The sequence below is a fragment of the Leiobunum rupestre genome, chromosome 7, assembly GCF_980474605.1.
Source record: "Leiobunum rupestre chromosome 7, qqLeiRupe1.1.hap1, whole genome shotgun sequence".
NCBI lineage: Eukaryota > Metazoa > Arthropoda > Arachnida > Opiliones > Sclerosomatidae > Leiobunum > Leiobunum rupestre.
This window is the reverse complement of record NC_143390.1, coordinates 25,170,557-25,193,365: the sequence shown is the minus strand read 5'-3', so window position 1 is coordinate 25,193,365 and position 22,809 is coordinate 25,170,557. Positions and strand designations below refer to the sequence as shown.

The following is a 22,809-nucleotide window of genomic DNA, read 5'->3' as shown; positions in this document are numbered from 1 at the left end:
TTGAACAAATTTTCAATCCTCTTGTACATCAATTTAATAAGTCCAAGAGGAATTTTATCGAAAATGAATTTTTCGAGTTATCTGGTTTTGGAAATGAAGTAGTGATTTGTGAACGCGTTAATTTAAATAAATTTTTAGACACACCGAATTTTTCGAGTTATCTGGTTTTGGATATAAGGTAGCCATGTCTTTTGGAGTTAGATGGCGCCTGTATCAATTGGTACGAAATTCAAATATCCCAATAGAGCGTACGTGGGTTATAAGGTCCCGCGTATTGGCCAGAAATCTCACTTAAAATTAAAATTTCTGAATTAAACCGAAAACGTAGTTTAGAAATGGTCAGATCTAACTAAAAATATAATTTTCAACCAAGTCAGTCTTAGTTTTAAAAAATTATGTAGATTTAAAGTCGAAAATCGCGAAAAACCACTTAAATGGAAAAATGATTAACTTCTTGGGCTGAGATTAAAAAAAAAAAATATTGGGATACCGAGGCTGGTAAATGTAATGTAAATTTATAACCGTAACTGGTAAAGAGTTATGTACGTGAAACCAATACACACAAATCCCTAAAGCTACAAACGATATTTTGTATCTCGGAAATCAAACGTGTTTACGCAATTTTGTTCCGAATAAATTAAATTATTTTGTCAAAATTTTCCTCGTACAGTATTGGTGGGTTTCCGAAAACCCTTAAACGCCCCTCTCCCCGATAAGAATCGCGCTTAATTTGTTATCTTTAAACCGGGATTTTTACAGACTAGTAGCGACATCTCTCGACCGATTGTACAACTAACGCGTATTACCTCTGGATAGGTTTATCCGTCGGGTTTATCTGTTTATTTCCATGGTCACTGGTCTCGTAGTATTTTCCATCGTACGTGGCGAAAAAGGGGAGGATTACGCGCTGATTCGACGCTGTGAAAAGCCGTCTGAAAATCACCAGCGTGAAATGGGTTGGCACACCGCACCCTTCTTAACCTTAATATTCAAATATAAAACTCGTTCTTTTCTTATTAAAAGCCCCGAAGAAACTCCGCATTTAGGTCAGGCCCGCGAGCCACGCGTTTTCTATACGTCACCGTGATTTTGTTTTTTACATTTTAAAAGAAAAAAAATTACATTGATGCGACACTTTTTATTGTTATAAATTGTCCTTAAAGTTAGATCGAGGCCAAGTTTAAGGAATTTAACTCAATGGCGGAAAAAATGCGCTCCATTATTTACAACTGTAGCCGGGTTAAGTTCAACCTCGTGTACATTTTATATCTTCCGTTAACACCCGATTTTTTTAACGACAATCTCTTCTAGCTTCTTTTAAACGTGGTGGAAAAAATTAATTGATTTACCAGAAACGCTAAGCATCTGCTTAACATATTAAAATCCTGCAACTAACCGCTAGCAGGCTACATAAAAAGGCTTATTTAAAGAAAAAAATACTATTTTAATTGCCCCCTGGTGGTGAACCTTTTCCTTAAAACGCCACAAATGCTATGGAAGGAGAGTAATAGAGTAGTAGCACTCCGTAGCTTTGGCCATGGCGGCTGGCCGCCATTGTGGGCGCGAATTTTTTATGAATAGGAAAAAGTATGGGTGACGTCGTGCAAAGACTATATAACGCTTCGCTTACTAGACAGGCGTGTTCCTAGGAAAAACCTGTTAACACCTCTGTAGCACTGTAAAAGCTGGGGTAATATTTATACCCGCGGCTAGAGGCGCCACTAGTAACACAGCTCAAACTAGGGGAAATTTTGGGCCAGCGTCGAGATGGAGCCACAATCGGTATGCAAGTTGAGCCATAGAACACGCCTGTCTAGTAAGCGAAGCGTTATATAGTCTTTGACGTCGTGTGACGTAGCACTGCCATTACTCTATATAGGTTCAAAAATCGGCAAGAAAATCCTATAAACGTATGTAGCCCCTAAACGAAAAATCTCTAAAACTTGGCACTGGAAATCTTTAGAAATCAAGGGATAATACAGATTACAGAACCTGTACTCCTGTAGAAGTTTCGGAACATATTTTTAGAAAATCTTAATATAATATCAAGAATGTATTTATTTATACTCAGGTAGAATGAATATGTCGAGATTATTTTTAGCGTTTCTCCAATTCCACCCGTTGGGGCCCCCGGTATGCTCCTCCGCCTTAATAAAATCAAATAATACTGCAATCTCATTGGTTCTTCGACGCGATTAACGCTGCTGCGAGGACGCAAAAAATAAGACCGCCTCCTTTCCCCCCCCCCCCTCTGCGTGACGGGGTTTGGGCCTCAACGTGTCCGTCGATAGTCTCGACATATTCATTCTCCCTAAGTATTAATAAATACATTCTTGATAATATTAACTCGCAAAATTCCAAAATTATAAATCAAGGCGAAACTATAAAGAAAAATTTTGCCTTATCCAACTTGTTAAAATGGGGAAACAAAATCACGTGACTACCATCTCACAGCCAACTTCGATTCGGTAACTCGTGTTCATAGTTGGCCGTGCGACACTAAATAAAAAAAATATTCCTTCCAGATACTGCAGACAGCTAATTAACTTCCACTTTCCTATTAAAAATGTTTTAAATAATAATTATAATAATTAGATAATTTAGACGAATCGATCAAAATTCAAACCACCATTAGCAAAAGAAAATGAATAATAGTTAGTATTTCGTAGGATTGATGGCGCTGCAGTTCTCCACAAAGTCACGTGACTACCATCTCTTCAGCCCGCCCCCCTCCTGGACTTCATAGTTTTGCCTACTAATTTGGTAATCAAAAATCCTTAACGAAATCGTTCGCTTAAATTTCAATAAAGTTTAAAAACTTTAAACTAGATTGAAATTTTAATTCCTCTGGGGGTGTTAGAAAATATCCCCCTCCTAGCAATTTATCATTATTCCGAACTAAGCACGGGTGTTATCGGAATAGCTCGCTTTATCTAATAAATCGTAGATTCTCTTTATTCTTTAATAAAATCGCGTTTTGACTCGTCATCTCAATAGTTTTGTTATTATTTCTAAAAAGAGCCATTACGTGATAAATATTGGCTGCTTTTCGAAAATCTTTGTTTTGCAGAAGTCATTCAACCATGTCACCATCAAAGTCACCCGAGCGTATCCAGCGGAGGATACCCGAGGGGGATAGTGTCAGAGTGGGGGGATGAACGCTAACGGGCCTATAGGCGTTACCTTTGATTAAACCGATGAATTTCGCGAATGTAGAGCGTGGCACCCCGCAGTTAATATCAAGGTTGTTAGCGGGTTTCAGTCTGCTTCCAATCACCTTTAACTTTTGCGTTTCCTTCCGGAACCTTTTCGATATCGCGCCTTTGTTTATTTTCTTGATTGGGGAGCGTATGACGTCGTTCGGAATTCAGCCAAAGTTTGTTGACTTAATTGTTATTAGTCGTCCTATTTTATCCAATTACAAGTTCTCGATTGTCTTTAGGGGGATGGCAAAATTATATTACGAAAGTAGTAAAACACTTTCCCCTCTTTTTGTTCGCTTTTATTGGTCCTTCTAGTCGGAAATTGGGGAATAAAGTTGTTTAGCTTCGCGTTTAAGACGTTTCGAGCTATTTCTAAGAACGTTTTGTTTTTCCTCGTTTGACGGAGATCAATATTATTTCCCGCAAATAAACCTCCACCATCCCCGTATTCGTATTTTGGTTACGTTATCTATCGTCAGGTGGCGAGTGTAGATCGGTACGTTACCAACTAAGCGGGTACGGTATTATTTCCCCCCTTTACTAGGCACTTTTGATCCGTGTACTCAGACGCGCTTGGAGAGCGGCACGTGCGTCAATCGTTATTCCGTGATTACAACTGCCACTGGAACAACACGCGCTTTCGTTCTTGAACTAGTTCGGGGAACACTGTTTTTCTCAGTGTTCAACTAGTCGCTCGCTCAGTGCGCGCCGAACTGCTTCATGTTTTTACAGCGAAATCGGTTTCACTTCGAATGTCAAAGTAAGATTTTGACATTTTCGCAGAAATAACGCTTCTTGTTGGATAATTTTGCGCAATGGGGATTCAACAAAAGAGGTGAGATTGATTATACCATAAATAACGGAAGAAAAGTACGACACTCGTATATATTGTTTTAATGGTAACTTTATTACCGAACCTTTTATCGAAACTTTTTCTTAGCTCCGACATCTTATTCGAATTTTTCCTTTTTTAAAAATGTAACTGGTTTAGCGAAAGAAATCAATGTTTTTAAAGATAGTAGTTAGTATATTATCGTCCTTAGACACTAGATGACTCTGCTGAACTAAACCTTTTTACAATTTTCATACTTATTTCTATTTTGTTACTTATGATTATAACTTGGGCTTTCAGTAGGCCCAAGTACCCTTTTTCAGTGTCCAATATAAACGCTTGATTAGTCTTTAATTATCCCTAATAAAAGCAACTGGCAGATCTGCTAAAAAAATAAAATAATCAGCTAGGCTATACCCAAGGGCGGGTTATACAATTAACTACTACTTATCACAATATGTTCCCAGGGTGATCACACCTCCTTTAATTTTATAATTTTTCCTATATTTCGATGGTTTTCTTATAACTTCCTATCATTTAACAATTTTCCTATTTTTCGATATATTTTTCGAAATTCACGCTTTGCTTTCAATATAGTTTTAAAGTTCGATAGAAGACGCCCAAAAAATCCAAGTTTTTACTAAAGCACTAATTTCATTGGCTTTTACGACAGGCTGCTGTTTTAAATCAAAATGTAATAATACTTTAATACAAATATCTAGTCACAAAGTCTATGATGTTTTCTTATTAAATGTAATATTACTATTCAACCAAAGTTCCTTTAAAAGCCTTTATTTTCTCTTTATTAAAATTATTTCTATAATTCCCTATAAATTCACTGAACATTCCTATAATTTGTTATATTTACCTAAAAAGTATTATTATAATTTCCTATAAATTCACTGAATATTCCTATAATTTGTTATATTTACCTAAAAAGTATTCCTATAATTTCCTATAAATTCACTAAATATTCCTATAATTTGTTATATTTCGCTAAAAAGTATTCCTATAATTTCCTATAAATTCACTAAATATTCCTATAATTTGTTATATTTACCTAAAAGGTATTCCTATATTTTCCTGTAAATTCACTGAACATTCCTATAATTTGTTATATTTACCTAAAAGGTATTCCTATATTTTCCTGTAAATTCACTGAACATTCCTATAATTTGTTATATTTACCTAAAAGGTATTCCTATAATTTCCTGTAAATTCACTGAACATTCCTATGTAAAATGACTATGAATTTCCTATTTTTCCCTTAAAAAATATTTCGGGTTTCCTGTGTGTTCGCAATCAAAACTTTTTAAATAAATTAAATTAATTACTGCAGTACGTACTGATTCGAATGAATCCCTTTTAAAAAGATGTAACTGGTTTAGCAAAAGAAATCAATGTTTCTAAAGATAGATATTAAATGTATGTCATTCTTTTTGTTGGCGCTTCTTTATTTATTTTAAAAGAAAGTCGGGGAAAATCGAACGCTCGAATTCCGAAACGGGGTCACTTCAATCATGTCCCTTTTATTTGTCGCGTCTTTGCCCCACTTTCGACCGCTCGAGCCTCGGAGAGAGAGTGTGCCACGCTTGACCCAAAAAACCCAACGAAATTAGAATATAAACGAATCGATTCGTCGGCCAACGGACAGCCCAAGGCCCCTCTCGGGCTCCCTAACAAGTACAATGTATCCACCCGTAAATTAGGTTTCCCGCGCGTGTGTGTCCGAACTAGAACAAAAGATTCTTTCCAACAAAAGGACTGAAACCTGTTGGGAATAAAAAGGGAGAACTGTAAACATTTACCCCGGTAGTCGTAACCAATGATTTTCGATACTCGATGTTAGAATAACGGTTTGACCTCTGACCTTTGGCGCGACCTAGTAAACGCCATAATTTTCAAATTTGAGATATTTAAGTGGCTTTATTTAAATTAATATTATTTCTTATGGTAACGTAAGTGGTATTTACTGGTATAACTTGTACTGGATTTTTTGACGGACTGAAATAATTCTAGTTGGTGTTCTGGAATGTTTTTAACTTCTATGGGGAGCTAACAGTTCTACGTCACACGACGTCACCCATGCTTTTTCCTATTGAAAAAAATTCTACCCAACATGGCGGCCACAGTCAAAGCTACGGAGTGTTAGTTCCCTATATTGAAATTAGTATATTAGAACGTGTAGAGGAAACTTGTAGCTAAGTGTAGAAGTAGCTTTATTCCGTGTAATCTACACTTCTACTATTATTTTGCATGCCATAAACTTGATAAAAAAAGGTGAGCAATATTATTATTTGAATCATACGTTATAAAAATAACGTAACGATTTTAAAATATTTCCGCGTAACTAATCTTTTATTCCTCGAATATTTTGATTTATTCCGCTATTTTCTATACTTGGCTTTTCGTTCAAATATTTGAAAATGGCTGATCAGCTGTATAAATATGAAACCTCCGAAGAATCCATTCTATGTTTGCCTCGTTTATATAAAGCAAACTATTCCGTCGGCTCACGCTAATCCATCAAGGATAAAAGGAAGGCGTGGGAGAAAGTATTCGAAATCAGAATTGCGTTGCGCAAAATAAAACAGATTTATTTAGAGATTATTTCTTCAGAAGCGCTATTTTTAGCGTCGGAATCGTTGTTCCATTGGATACGTCGTTAAATTATTATTTGTCCCGAATTTCCCCGTGTTACGTTCAGGGAAATCGGACGAAAACTCCCACGCGCCACGGACATAACGAAAAATATCGTGAAGCGTAAAACATTTCGCCAGTGAAAATCTTCTTTTGTATCCAGGGCCATGAGGAGACATTTTGGGGTCCGGGGCAAGGTGTACGTGGCCCTAAAAAGCACGCCTCTAGGCCCGACATTAGTAAAAAATTCCGTACACTCTACAGGATGACCATTCTTCCTATATTTCAATGCTTTCCTTTATTTTCCTATAATTGAACCATTTTTCCTATATTTTGCTATAATTAGATATTATTTTGTATTTCGCGCGTTTTTTTCGAATTTCCCGCGTGCCTAGTTCGTTTTTCGTAATACTGATGTACTAAATCCCTTTGATAGAATGTAAACTGCTTCTCTAAAGAACTGCACTGAACGGAATTAAGAATATCGTCACCCTGACTCTATAGAGAAAATTGTTTTTTTTTTAATCTGGAAAACAAATTGAAAATCCCGAAATCTGGGCGAAAATCAGTTTCAAAATCTCAATCAGCCTAAAAAAGAAAATTGCTCTCTGAAACCTCAAAATCAGTCACTTTTTAGAATAAAGTCCATGTCAGTGGCAAATAGTGGTAAATATGGCAAATAGTGACTAATAATCAGTAAATGCATTTAAATGATGTAAATAATATCTTTCAGATATGTAGCATCACTTACATGTGAGATAATGTTTCAGTTTTTCGCAAAAGAACCATTAAAAACACCTTAAAGATATATAGTAGACGAATTCAAACTCTGGAAAAATCGTTGGAAAATAGGCAAAATAAATAACTAGATTGGGCTATAATTGAGTTTCTAGCCCAAAACCTGGCAACTAATCCAGTATATTTGTCTAAAATAGCGCGAATATATTTTTCTTTGGTATGTTTTTTACATTTTTATTAAAATTTATTATTTTCCATTATTTGGCATATTAGCCAGTAAAAGTATTATTCGCCATGTCGGTATTTACCATTATTTGACATCTGACATTTACCACTTCAAAATCAGTTTATGATTTCTGAACTCACTTTGAGATTCAAACTCCCGTACGACAAATCTTCAAATGTCGGACCCCTCGGGCCCAAGTCATCTAGTGACCGCCAACAGCACGGCCCTGTGTCTATCATAATTGAACTTATTGACCCCAGCGGTTGGCGCGTTAACTGTAGGGTAACTTCTCTATTGTTTCTCTTTCGGTGATCGGTGAATTTTGTTGGGTCGGAATCTTCCTTTGTCCGGACACGAAACAATGAAATTCAGTCGCAATTAACCCCTTCGAAGGAGACATCTCCACCGTACATTGAACACGCAACCCCTCTCCGCGAGACTGAAGAGTTCTTTCTTTGTTTCCGGTGTTAATAACCACTACTCGGAGATTTTTATCGTCTTACGAAAGCTAAACCTAAATTGATAATTTAATGGAAGTCGACAATACGGTAAAGTCCGGGTACGTGCTAGACTAATTAACACCAGGGACGGTCCAGGTCTATAACATTTCCCTATAAAGACCAGTGGCGGCGGAATAGGGGGGTACAGGGGTACATTATACCCCCCCAGATTTCACTAGGGGGGTACAGTGTATGTATTTGTACCCCCCAAATTGCAGCACAGTAATACTACCAATAGTTGATTTTATAAAATGTCTTTACGCTTGCCCAACTTGTTGAAATGTTGCCCTGGAGTAGTTCAGCCAATGCCTAAGAATGAGTTCATAAACTCTTTAGTGGGAGAGAAAACGGATCCACAGCTGAAGCGGGGAGGCAACATTTCAACAAGATGGCCAAGGTTATTTTATAAAAAGAACTATTACTACAGATGGCCCATCTACATAACTGTATTTTGTCTCCCCCCCCCCCCGCGTTACCAAGTTAGACGCGTTTGCTTGTTTGTACCCCCCCCCCCCCCTGAAAATTAGCTTCCGCCGCCACTGATAAAGACCACAAAAGAAAAGTGTTAACGCGTACAGCAGCGTTGCCAGGCATTCGTATCGCGGGGATTCAAACGTCACCAACAGGAAACTCAATTATTGAGGTATTGCCATCTATTGAAAAATATTTAGTTCAAACGGTCTTTTCTCGCGATTTGAATTTGGAAGTAGGGTAGGTTCTTTGTGCATTTAACGTGTTTTTTTAAAGTAGTAAAATTTTGATTATTTTACTGTATACCATAAACTGTGCAAAATGAGAACCAAAGTGTAATAGCGATTCACGGTATTTAGACAAAGAATACATGCGCCAAAGTGAAAACAAACTTTAATAAATGTAAAAAATGGATTAATTGTTTGGGAAGAGATGACTATCCCAGGTAAACATATAATACATATTTATGCTCTAATCAGGGTTGCCACACGTCAGGGAAAACAGGGAAAAGTCGGGGAATTTAAAAATTGGCCTAAAAATTCAGGGAAATGTCAGGGAATTCAATTTTATCTTGGCACTTTTTGAAAGTAATTTAACTCTAGATCTATGACAAATTCCACGATTATCATTTATTTCCTTGAATGTTTGGCTAATTTTTTCAACATTGCAATAACCTTTTTACTGAAATATAAGTTCATCTAAATTTATTAACTTCTGATAAAAGTAAAATATAAAAGGAAAATTTTGGCCTTAATAAGTCAGAGAAAATCGGTTAAAATGGTCAGGGAAAACAGGGAATTTGAATCTGAAAATTTTGTGGCAACCCTGCTAATAGTCCATGGTACGTGTATGGAATCCTATAATGATTCCCAACATTAAACCAAACCAAAAGGTGACGTTGCTCCTAAGAACTAATTCTTTATGATCCGGAAACGGTTTTCCCGACCATTTTTATTACATTTTTGTATGGAGGTAAAAAATAGAGAAAGAAAAGTAAATTTTTTTGTAAAACTGGTTTCTTAGTGGCTGATGTTTTTTTTTTTGGTTTGATGAGTCATTTCCTTACAAGTTAAAATGAATGTTACGCACGAATTCATTCATCCACCGTAAATTTAAAAATACCGGTTTTACCGCGAGACGTTTTACCTAACGATCTTCGATTATTTCAAGCGTGAAGGTATATCGTATCTAAAATTATTCCGTTGATTAAAATAATATCGGAGGCAAAATAGACTGTCTATCGTATGGAAATGACACGAGGAAAACCATTCGCGTTTGACTGCGGTTCCTATTAGTAACAGCTATCGGGCAGGACGCGGGGAAACGGACGTATTTGTGTGGCCAGTGGCGCCCGTCGGTTCGTCTTCGACGCCATACGCTCAGGAAACCCGCTCGTACTGATGACGAATGGAAACCCGCGATTCGTCATACACTCTCCGTACCTGCTCTCGTTGGCGTAAACAACGTTCCTTTACGTTATCCCGATTGGATTTTAGAGGGAAATTATATACTTATACACTTGGAATGTTTAATGCTCCAGAAAAGCGGGAAGCTTAAGTTACGTTGAATATAAGACGTAGTGTATTTTCATTTTGATAGGCCTGCGCTTAAATAAAACACCTTCAACCTGCCCCACGTCAGGGAAATCAGGGAATTTTAAAATGGGCCTTGAAAGTCGGGGAATTTTAAAATGGGCCTTGAAAGTCGGGGAATTTTAAAATGGGCCTTGAAAGTCGGGGAATTTTAAAATGGGCCTTGAAAGTCGGGGAATTTTAAAATGGGCCTTGAAAGTCGGGGAATTTTAAAATGAGCCTTGAAAGTCGGGGAATTTAAAAAGGGCCTTAAAAGTCGGGGAATTTAAAAAGGGCCTTAAAAGTCGGGGAATTTAAAAAGGGCCTTAAAAGTCGGGAAATTTAAAATTGGGCCTAAAAAGTCAAGGGAATATTAAGAATTTGTAAAAGTCAGGGAATTCAATTTTATCTTTACATTTTTTGAAGGTAGTTTTACTCTAGTTATCTGACAAATTCTATGATTATTATTTACTTCCTTTAAAGTTTTGCTAATTTTTTTTTACGTTGTACTGAAATGTAGGCTGATATCCAATTTATAAACTTCTGATAAAAGTAAAATATAAAGCTAAGGATTGTCTAAATTTGGTTTAAGAAGTCAGGGAAGATTTCTTAAATGGTCAAGGAATTTGAACCTGAAATAATTGTGGCAACCCTGTTCCATGAAATCTCCAACTGCTTGTTGAAATAATGGAAACTTGTCACCTGGAAACAGAACATCGTGTTTTTGCCATGGATTAAAAAGTAAAAAAAAACCACCTGGTCAAAAGGAAACACTCGTTGCATACTGTACAGGTGAAAAGTTTCCATTATTTCAACAAGCACTGTATAAACAGTAACTTTCAGGTCCTGGTTACTGGAAATATGACTTCTTGGCGATTTCCTTGAAAATTTATTATTGAAATGGAAAATTGATTTAACAGGGCTGTCACGGTACCTGGAATTCCTGGAAAAGTCAGGGAATAGGTGGTATTCACGAGAAGATGGCGGCCATTGCTCTAAGGTAGATAGTTATGGGGGAAAGGGGGATTACACTAGCCTTCCCCTACAGCGATGATGACGTCACGAGAATACACCCTATTTGAATATGGGTCTAAAATTAAGTGAATTTTAAAAATTAGTCTAAAAATCAGGGAAATGTCAGGGAATTTAACTTCGGTTGCAAATAGAAAACCTTTACTAAAATTTAGAGTAAAAAATTTAAAATTTTCGAGCACAAAATAAGTCAGGGAAATGTCCGGAGATGGTCAGGAAAAATCAAGGAATTTGAATGTGAAAAAACTGTGGCAACCCTGTTTAAGAAATCCTTGTTCGTTTTTGGAGAATATTTAACGCAATTAAATAGTTAAAAATATTTGGCAATTTTATTCCAGACAAAGCTTATTATCGTATTTAACAGATTTGAACGAAACACGGTTGTAGACCACGCCCATTTCTATGAAAATCACCACGTTTTTTTTGCTTTTAATTATCTAGGTGCGAACGCGATCTCGGCTAAAAATGTCCGTCCCACTCTTCCACCCGCGTGTGAAATAACTGTCAGCATTAAGCTCTATAAATGTCCGTTGATATGGGACGCGATGAGGTTGTCCGGGAGGCTACTTTTAATATCCGGTCCGTAGAAGATACTGGCGAAGTTAGGCCAACAACCCGCGTAGGCCTAGTAATCATCACCCTAGCCTATGGCCCTGCTCACCCAACAGCGCAAACGCGGCTGTAAATAGCGTCTTCTGACTGCTTGTTTAGTGTCAGCTAATTCTATCGCGAACGAGGGCGATAACATAATAGGGGATTTGCCTTTTTTTCAAAGACGCGGCTGATCCCCGCGCTTTCCTCTTTAATGTCGTACGCGGCGACATCTAGTTGTCACTTTGGGTACCTCCGCTGTTAATATCTCTCCCGTTCCTTTTTGGGCAAGTGTCCGTCGAAGCGGCGCGGCGGCGTGTTTTATTAAAGGTAATCCCTGGCCAAGATTACAATCCATTCTTCTTCGTTTTTAAAAAAGACGAGAAAAAAAGGGTGCATAAAATTTGACGCCACTAGAAGCGATATTTTGCAAGCTTCATAAAGTCCGTCGTATCTTGACGCTGGAGAAGATGAACGATGTTTATTTTGCCTTAAAACACTCGGGCCTCCCGCCTTTTAATAAGGGCGGGATCGAGGGCAACGTTTGTTTCACTTTTCGGTCGATAGATGGCGGCGGCGTTTCTAAATATGGAAAAATATACCTCTACGAACTTACGAAGCGTTAATTACGTACGCTTTCGGGGCGCGCCCCCGAGTTGAAATTTTGTAATATTTTTTCCCTTCTGGCATATTTCGAGAGTCCACGTTAGGTGAATCCTTCTTTTGTTAATTACAAATCCACGTCAAAGCGTCACGAAGTAATTTATTTTTTCTGCCCGTACCTGAAAAAGCCGGCAGGATGTCCATTCATTGGGTTGTGGTTTCTATTCGGTGGTCGCCGAGTTCGTCAATGATAAACATTTCAGGAAAGGATTTATGATGTTTGGGGGAAAGAGTCCATTTATTTCGGCTCTTTTTCGCGTCCGTTGCGGATAAAAGAGAGAGATATTTCTGTTTTGAAGGCTCTTCCTTCGGGTCAACATCGGGATGGGGACATCGTGTTTGGAAATGCTTGAAAGCGTTTTTTACCGATAAAACTGCCGTTAGAGGCGATCGGGTGAATCATCACGCCGTAAATACGCGATAACCCGATCTGATGTTGTTACGTAGTTTCGGTTGCGTTGATCGGTTAAGTAGAACTAATATAAAATATCGAGTTCTTAATTTTAATTGATTTGGTTTTTTGTTATTTAGAGACGGCGTCTTGGAGCCAATAAAAGTTTCCGATGATCCAGTCGCCTCACCGTCCTCGCCCAATCAGAAGAGTTGCCACGAAGCTTTCGATTGCTCATTCGCTAGAGCAACGATTGGCGTTCCTCCTCTTAGCCTTGACAAAAACGAGCCAGCCAATCATCAACGGCCTGTTGCCGCCATGAGCGAGAGTCCCAAGGTCGTTCCCGCCCTCGGTGAACCAACACCGCCTCCTCCGTCTGCGAACAATCCGGTCCTGAATCTTGCCTACACCAGTTGCAGCCAGCCAGCCACGCCCACCCGCAAAGGGAGCGGGCCCCCGAACGCCACGCCTCTCTCCTCCATCGACTGCTCCTCGTTGGGGAGCAGCAGCAGCGGGACGTCGTCTAGTCTCAACGGCGCCGTGCCCGCTCTAAAGTCTCCTTGCTCCAAAGCCGATCTGGAACTATTAGCGAGGCTGGAGGAACAAAATCGGTGAGTTCTACTAGAGCTACAGTTTAAGAATCTGCTCGTCGACGAACAATTTTGCCCAAATAAGGAGACATTATTATTCGTGGTGGCGCCATCTACCTTTAGTGAATTCGATTGGGGTTTGCCGAGCTATGATACCGTCGCCAGCTTTGTGTGCTTATTTTAGATTGAAAATTGATATCCAATTCGGAATTTCAATCGTGAAACACCGTTTACCAAGCTCTAGTAGTACTATTCCAAATCAATGGTTTTACCTTTATTTGCTAAACATCTAGGAGCGTGACTTGTGTCAGAGTTCGAAGAGGGGTGTAACTTTCGCTAGAGTGGGAACACCGCGATGGACGTGACTGGCGCCGGGCAGTAGGCTAAGGGGCGTGACTGGCGCCGGAGAGTAGGCTAAGGGGCGTGACTGGCGCCGGGCAGTAGTCTAAGGGGCGTGACTGGCGCCGGGCAGTAGTCTAAGGGGCGTGACTGGCGCCGGGCAGTAGTCTAAGGGGCGTGACTGGCGCCGGGCAGTAGGCTAAGGGGCGTGACTGGCGCCGGGCAGTAGTCTAAGGGGCGTGACTGGCGCCGGAGAGAGTAGGCTAAGAGGCTAAATACGTTGAAAGGATACCGTTTGAAGAGTTTCTTGCGCTTTAAAGATAACCTTGAGAGGCGTATCTTGCCCTTGAACGAGTCGTATTTCCTTGAATGAAAATTGAATCGTTAAGTATTGTTTTGGTACACACTAGACTAGCATTTTTTTTGGCGTAATGTACGCAACAATTTCGTCGAATTTGCAAAGTATCGCGGACAGTTTAACCGTCAGAAACTCAAGCGGAAACAGTCGAGAGTAAAAGCCTAAGTTATTTCGTTTTCGGAATCGTGGATTTGTTTTGTTTTCAAGGTCTATTACGTGGTGGAACGGAACTACACCGTCTTCGAAGTATTTTTCCTTCTTTAATAGCGGCGTTTCTGGTGGCGACGTCCAATTTCTTCCGAAATGAAGAACCAGAGGACATAAATCTAGCTCTTTAACGACCTTTTTAACGAGTTTTGATCCTTTTCATTTTATCTTTCCGAGGCCGTTTTGTAGGAAAAAAAATAATTATAGGGTCGTTTAAAACTCGATCTCCCCTATAGATGGCGGTATTGTAGCAAAAACCGTTATCTCTCCCAAAGTTTCTTTTCTCCGGGCGTTCGCGGTCCTCCCAAATGGCCACGCGGTATTGTAGCAACCGGGCTCGCATTCCGCTTTGGCTGTAATTTCCGGATGGTAGAAATACGCCGTACGAGTCTCTCGAAGGAAACGATTCCAAACAGTTTGATAAGTTTCCTCTTACGAAAAATTCGCGTGATAAGTATAAAAAAAAATCGTCTGATCGACACGCGACGGTCGGCCCAAAGTAGAAGGCAAACTGGGTCGTCAACCTTCGCATCCATTCCAACACCGCTTTATCGAAACTAGATGGTTTTTTTTTTTAAATTATCCCACTCTATCTAATTCGGTAGTTCCCGTAGTTTTCCACTAACTTACGCGTTGTTATCTATTTGTTAGTCCAAAATATTCATTTTCACTCTCCGCTTTTCGTTAGTTTAAAAAATGGTCGTTACGGAGAGAAATTCACAATATTTTCGTAAGAAACCCGCGTAAACTAAATAGGTCAGGGTTCTACAAAATGAAGGTGAAAGGTCGGGGATTTAAATAATTTCGTGTGTAAAGCCAGCGAATTTGAAGAACGTACAAAAGAATTAAGGAATTATTATTAATTTATTTTATGTTAAAAAGTTAAACTAACAGTTTAGCCTATAGTCTTCAATAATAATTTCGTGATATGATATCCTTCAATGATGGTAGAACATATAATCAAGTTTTTGTTTATTTTTGTCCTAAAAAATGTCTAAAAATATGATCATAAAAGGTCCTAGATATTGGGAAACATTGGTCAGGGATAACATGGAAGTGTCAGGGATTTTAGATCAGAAAATATCGAACTATCCCTGATTTTGGCTATCGGTCTATTTCAACAGTTTCAACTCGTTAGCCCTTTCGGTTACCATATAGCCACCTAGTGGAGAACTAGAGAAGTTCATATAGCTGCAGGATATTGGTTTTTCTATGCTAAACAGCGACTGCTTAGCTAACTAAAATCGGTAATGGGCCAATTGCGCAGTTCCCATTTCCGCAAATGCAATTTCGCGGTTTTCCATTTGCGCAGTATCCCATTTCCGCAGTTTTCCATTAGCGCTTTTTCCGTAAGCGCAGTTTTCCACTTGCGCAGATATTTTCCATTTGCGCAGGTTTTTCATTTGCGCAAACGAGAAAACCGCGCAAGCGGGAAACTGCGCAATCGGGAAAAAGCGCGCAAATGGTAAATTGCGCACATGAGAAACTGCGCAAATGGGGAGCTGCGCAAATAGCATTTCCGCAAATGGGAAACGCGCAATTGGGAACGTGCGCAAATGGAAACTGCGCAAATGAAAACTGCGCAAGTGGACCCAAACCCTAAAATCCATTAGCTAAGTTAACTTCTGACGTTGAACGCGGGATGGGTTTATGGCAACTAAACAAGGCTAATTAACAGTGCATAATTTATCAACTTTGAGGCCCTACGCTGGGGGACTTTGGAGGCATCTTTTCTGTGGGTTCTGGAATGAAGCAAGTACTTCATCGGGAAGAACATTGAGGGTAGTTCCTCCAGTACCGAAAGGCACAAACACGCAAAAGTACCTTAAACGACCTTAAACGCTTGCCATCTTTTGTGTGATTTTGGTTCGTCTGTTTTTACTTTTGTGGTTTTGATCCGTTGGTCTTTTCTAAGTTTAGGCGGTTTTACGAGTGGTTTAACTTTTCCACGTTTACGGACTAACCGTCATTTTGGAGATTTATATTTGGGTGGTTTCAATTGACAAAATCTACGAGATTCAATCATTTTATTTTTAAAACAATGACTTGGGAATTACGAGAATCAGCGTATTTATTTTTGGTTAAAAGTTGAAACTACTGTATCATTATCAAATAGCATTTCTTGCACATACAAGCATATTCGAGTTATAACTTTAATAGAACCAATCTAGAGTCGGCAAATATAAAATATTAATTTATCTGACCAACTACCTGGACCTATAGAAAATCTAAATTAAATTCAAGGTCATCGGTGTTAAATCAGAGGCAGGGTTCGTACACGACCTGGAAAAGTCAGGGAATTTGAAAATGGTTATAAAAAATCAGGGAGAAGTCAGGGAAATTGAAAATGGTTATAAAAAATCATTCAACAAAATTTTTGAAAGATGTATTTAAAATACATATTAAATATTAAACCTCAAACCTTTTATTTAATGTGCAAAAATGGTAAAGAAAAAATCAGGGAAATTCATTTCGAAAATTTTGTACCAACACCAGGATGGTCAAAAAATAAGTACAACTATTATGATAATGTTTGACCCATTAGACAATATGTCCCTGAAGTGCATCTCACTCAACTCATATTTAAATTAGACACTACTAATTAAGAGGGTCTCATTGAATTTTACGGGAGGGTATATCATAGTTTCAATCGCGACGTCTTGTTTCCAACTATTTTCAAAGCGATAAAGCTATAATACGCCTTTACGATCTTCGCAACGAATAGTATTTGATACGTAATGTTACGCGGTAGAGATTTAATGAGAACACGTATTTATAAGCGCGTATTATTTCGCGTATGCCTCCCCCCTCCTTTGGTTCCTTCAGTTTCGGACAAGGTCGATTTCGCATCAAAACACGCGGCGACGCTGCTACGAGACCCTTGAACGAAGGAAAGTTAGAATACGCGTTTGACCCTGAAGGTGTTTGGGTATCCCTTCTTCCTAGAAATGTTTTTCAAACGGTAAAAACAGAGAACTTACATTCTACAAATAATTATTAATAAATAAAATAAGAACTTCAATGTCATTCTTATTTTTGAAATCGCGAAGGTGCATTTCGCTCACGTGGCATTCCGGTACTGTTTTAAATGAATAAAAAATATTTACTAACCGGCAAAAAATATATATATTTCGACAATTCATTCCGTCGTATGATTCGCTTTGTTTCGGACTATCCGAGCTAAAAATAAAACATTTAGAAATGTCACCGAAATTTACGAAATGTCGCGTTTTTCCGCTTTTCATTTTTTTGGTGACTTTTCATCCTCAAAATATAATAGGGGAATTCATTATTCCAAACGGAAGGTCTGGATAGCGTAATAATTAAAAGCCGTTGCTTAATACCCTTCCTTTTTTGCGTGCAAATGGGGAGGCCTTTTGGCTCTTCGGGCGTGTTACTTACGACCATAAGTAAAGTAATATTCATAAGTATGTCACTTCCTCTACTACGTGTGATAATTGTTTTAATGATAGTCAATGACAATGGCTAAGGAGGTAACTTTGGGAATTGCCGACGACAGCCTATTTGAAAGCCAAAGCTTATTGAAAATTTAAACCGTAATATAACGTTTACTTTCATAAAATAAAATTTACTATTATAAACCTTTTTTTTTATGAATTTAGTTATCTTCGATTGAATTATTTATCGACTAACCTACAGTAGTTTTATCAACACAAAACCCAAACAATTTCATCACCAGGTTTATCAGATGCTAGTGTTATATTATCAGATAAACAGGGTTGCTACACGTCAGGGAATTTAAATACGGGCCTAAAAAGTCAGGGAATTCAATTTTATCTTGACACCTTTTGAAGGTAATTTTACTTTAGACCTATACTAAATTCTATGATTATCATTTGTTCCCTTGAAAGTTTGGCAAATTTTTTCAACATTGCAAACTTTTTTACTGAAATATAAGTCCATTTAAATTTATTAACTTCTGATAAAAGTAAAGTATAAAATAAAGATTTTGGTCTTTAAAAGTCTGGGAAAATCTTTTAAAGTGTTCAGGGAATTTGAATCTGAATTTTTTGGAAACCCTGTTAAAAATAAGTAGTAGCGTATGTTGGCGGACTGTTTTCGGTTTATTTCGTACTTCCTTTAACCGAAATCGTTCAGTGTCGTACTTACGTGTATTACGTTACTTATGGTACAAAGAATTAGAGGAGAAAACTTGGGACTTCTCCCTCTTGTCATTCCTTTTTTCAGGGATAACTTTCCTCGCTCTGTTTGTGGATGGTATTAATTTGTAATTAGGAGTTTTTGCCCCCTCTTGTTTTTTCAGAGCTCCGGGCTCATTACGGCCGTACTCATTTACGAGAGAGCTGTACTCTTATTTTCTCCGTTTTCCCCGAGGGTTGTAATGGCGGCTGCATCGACTAACGAAAGTGTGTTTCCTAACCAGTTCACCCTTGACCCAAAAGGAAACATTTCCTATTAACAGCTTTATTCGTCAAATATTTAGGGGACGCGCCAAACGTTATTTGATGTCGTTTATAGCTGGGCCCCTTTTGAGCAATTACATTTATTGCTATTCTTTTCTTTTATAATTATATACATTGTAATTATAATGTGTTATGTACGATTTAAAGGGAAATTTTTATGCTAATTATAACTCTGGGAAGTTGGTTGATTTAAAGGTGCGATTGTATTTCAAAATAGCCATATTTCGTAGTGCTCAAAAATAAATTTACGGTCAGCGATGGGATATTGCGTAAATGAAGCTAACGTAGCTCAATGAGCGTTTGCGTAAAGAAGCTAAGGGATGCCAATGGGCGTTTGCGTAAAGGAAGCTAAACGATATCGATGGGCGTTTGCGTAAAGGAAGCTAAGGGATATCGATGGGTGTTTGCACAAATGAAGCTAAGGGAGCTCAATGGGCGTTTGCGTAAAGGGATATCGGTAGGTGTTTTAAGGAAGCTAAGGGATATCGGTAGGTGTTTTAAGGAAGCTAAGAGATATCGGTAGGTGTTTTAAGGAAGCTCGATTGGGTGTTTGCGTAAAGGATTCGCTAAGGGACATCGATAGGTGTTTTAAGGAAATTCGATTGGGTGTTTGCGTAAAAGATTAAGCTAAGGGATATCGATGGGCGTTTGCGTAAAGGAAGCTAAGGGATATCGATGGGTGTTTGTAAATGAAGCTAAGGGATATCGATGGGTGTTTGCGTAAAGAAGCTAAGGGATATCGATGGGTGTTTGCGTAAATGAAGCTAAGGGATATCGATGGGCGTTTGCGTAAAGAAGCTAAGGGAGCTCAATGGGCGTTTGCGTAAAGGAAGCTAAGGGATATCGATGGGTGTTTGCGTAAATGAAGCTAAGGGATATCGATGGGCGTTTGCGTAAAGAAGCTAAGGGAGCTCAATGGGCGTTTGCGTAAAGGAAGCTAAGGGATATCGATGGGTGTTTGCGTAAATGAAGCTAAGGGAGCTCAATGGGCGTTTGCGTAAAGGAAGCTTAGGGATATCGATGGGTGTTTGCGTAAATGAAGCTAAGGGAGCTCAATGGGCGTTTGCGTAAAGGAAGCTTAGGGATATCGATAGGTGTTTTAAGGAAGCTCGATTGGGTGTTTTCGTAACTGAAGCTAAGGGATATCGATGGGTATTTGCATAAAGCATACTAATGGCTATCAGTGTGAATTCGCATAAAGTAGGCTTACAATAATCGATGTTCATTTCCATAAAATATGCCAGGGTTGCCACACGTCAGGGAATTTAAAAATGGCTTTAAAAAGACTGAAAATAAAATGGTCAGGGAATTTGAATATGATAATATTGTGGCAACCCTATAGGCGTATTATATTTGCATAAAGTAGGCGTACAATAATCGATGTGCATTTGCATAAAGTAGGCGTACAATAATCGATGTGCATTTGCATAAAGTAGGCGCACACTAATCGATATTAATTTGCGTAAAGTAGGCGTACAATAATCGATGTGCATTTGCATAAAGTAGGCGCACACTAATCGATATTAATTTGCATAAAGTAGGCGTACAATAATCGATGTGCATTTACGTAAAGAAAATCAAACTGAGTACATTGGCACAAAGAAGCTAACTGCAATCGACGAATATTGCAAATATGTAAAACACGCTATAAGACTAAAATAATCCGTATTTTTGATATTTATAATTCAAAGCAACGAGACCCTTTTAGCAAACAAACAATTTCCCGGAACAACGCTACGAACATTTTCCTTTTACCAAAATTAGCGGGTATTCGTTTTCTGACGTTGCGTGACTACAAGTCACTATACTTGTAGTCACTGCGGACTACAAGTAGGCCCGCGAGATACGACTCCCCCCACCCCACGTCCCCTTCCCCCAATCCAGACGTATTGAGCTTTCCTTATTGTTCATTATCGGACCCTGACAAGCGCCGAAATAATTGCAAACGGAAAATTCGTCGAACGTGCATTATTGATATAATGGCGAAAGTTGAAGAAGCGAGGTGTCCGACATTCGTACAAATCCCGTACACGCTAGAGAAAAATTATTTGAGAAATCTAGAAATCTACTCGAAATCTGAGCCGAAAATGAGTACTAAAATCTCAAAATCCGCCTAAAATCAACAGGAAAATCTTGCTCTGACAGGGTTCTTACACGACCTGGAAAAGTCTGGGAATTTGGAAATGATTCCAAAATGTCAGGGAAAAGTCTGGGAATTTGGAAATGATTCCAAAATGTCAGGGAAAAGTCTGGGAATTTGGAAATGATTCCAAAATGTCAGGGAAAAGTCTGGGAATTTGGAAATGATTCCAAAATGTCAGGGAAAAGTCTGGGAATTTGGAAATGATTCCAAAATGTCAGGGAAAAGTCTGGGAATTTGGAAATGATTACAAAATGTCAGGGAAAAGTCTGGGAATTTGGAAATGATTACAAAATGTCAGGGAAAAGTCTGGGAATTTGGAAATGATTACAAAATGTCAGGGAAAAGTCTGGGAATTTGGAAATGATTACAAAATGTCAGGGAAAAGTCTGGGAATTTGGAAATGATTACAAAATGTCAGGGAAAAGTCTGGGAATTTGGAAATGATTACAAAATGTCAGGGAAAAGTCTGGGAATTTGGAAATGATTACAAAATGTCAGGGAAAAGTCTGGGAATTTGGAAATGATTACAAAATGTCAGGGAAAAGTCTGGGAATTTGGAAATGATTACAAAATGTCAGGGAAAAGTCTGGGAATTTGGAAATGATTCCAAAATGTCAGGGAAAAGTCTGGGAATTTGGAAATGATTCCAAAATGTCAGGGAAAAGTCTGTGAATTTGGAAATGATTCCAAAATGTCAGGGAAAAGTCTGTGAATTTGGAAATGATTCCAAAATATCAGAGAAAAGTCTGTGAATTTGGAAATGATTCCAAAATGTCAGGGAAAAGTCTGTGAATTTGGAAATGATTCCAAAATGTCAGGGAAAAGTCTGGGAATTTGGAAATGATTACAAAATGTCAGGGAAAAGTCTGGGAATTTGGAAATGATTCCAAAATTTCAGGGAAAAGTCTGGGAATTTGGAAATGATTACAAAATGTCAGGGAAAAGTCTGGGAATTTGGAAATGATTCCAAAATTTCAGGGAAAAGTCTGGGAATTTGGAAATGATTACATTCCGGAAATTTTGTACGAACCCTGTCTGAAATCTTATAATCAGTTTGATTTCAAAAATCACTTGGAGATTCAATATCCCGTACTCAAAATGAACAAATTGATTTCGAACCCCTAGCGAAGAAGAGTGACGTTTTTTCTCAATAGAGTAGTTGCAACTTCATGGCCGCCATTTTTGTCTATATGTAAAAGAGCGTGGGTGACGTCGCGGGACCATTACTGAATTCCTATTGAGTCCGCGTACTCCATCGAGAACGAAGACTTTCCCAAGCGGAGAAATGGCCGCCCAAATAGTCGTTAAAACAACAAGATCGTTTTGTGTCTCTTTCTCGCTCACTTAATTACTTGTTACCGCTAATTGACGTTTTGAAGAGGAACCGAAAGCTGCCCCCAACGCGAGCTGAAAGAGGGAGAGTAAAAACAGAAATTTTGTTCCAGATTTCGAGCCCGACTTTCGCCCGAGGTCGAAACGTTGATAATGCCAAGAAGGTCGACCAATTACACATTTCATACTTATTATCGTCTCCCCCCTCGAATAGTGTTGCTTGGTTTAGTTCGAGGTGATCTCTTTTCTCTAAATGATTTTGTAACATCTTTTCGCCTATGGGAGGACTGTCGAAGCTAGGACCGACTGTAATTAAAAGTTAATTAATACGAGCTTTTAGCGATCTATTCATTGAAAATTAATACTGTCAGGTAGTAGGGGGAGTTACGTAACCGTTGAAAAGGTTCATTTTATGAATGATGACGTCACGTAAAAGATTCACATAGAAAGAGTAGTATCGCTGCGAGTGTAGGTCGTGGACGCCATTTTGGGGGAAATGTTTCCCCTATAGTAAAATGCGTGGTTGAAATAATGTTT

The 22,809-nt window shown here is 38.5% G+C and overlaps 1 protein-coding gene across 3 annotated transcripts in view; it reads left to right on the top strand.

Moving 5' to 3' along the window:
- Positions 1-22,809, top strand: part of LOC149935357 (ecotropic viral integration site 5 ortholog-like) — an 89,870-nt gene that overhangs the window by 50,947 nt on the left and 16,114 nt on the right. For 2 of the 3 annotated variants that reach the window (XM_090154739.1, XM_090154738.1), the window contains exons 1-2: positions 4,004-4,038; positions 12,999-13,469. In XM_090154739.1, the coding sequence (XP_090010865.1) occupies positions 4,019-4,038; positions 12,999-13,469 (491 nt within the window). In that variant the 5' untranslated portion in view covers positions 4,004-4,018. Of the gene's footprint in view, positions 1-4,003; positions 4,039-12,998; positions 13,470-22,809 lie in introns of those variants that run through there. The other variant, XM_090154740.1, reaches the window with a different exon arrangement.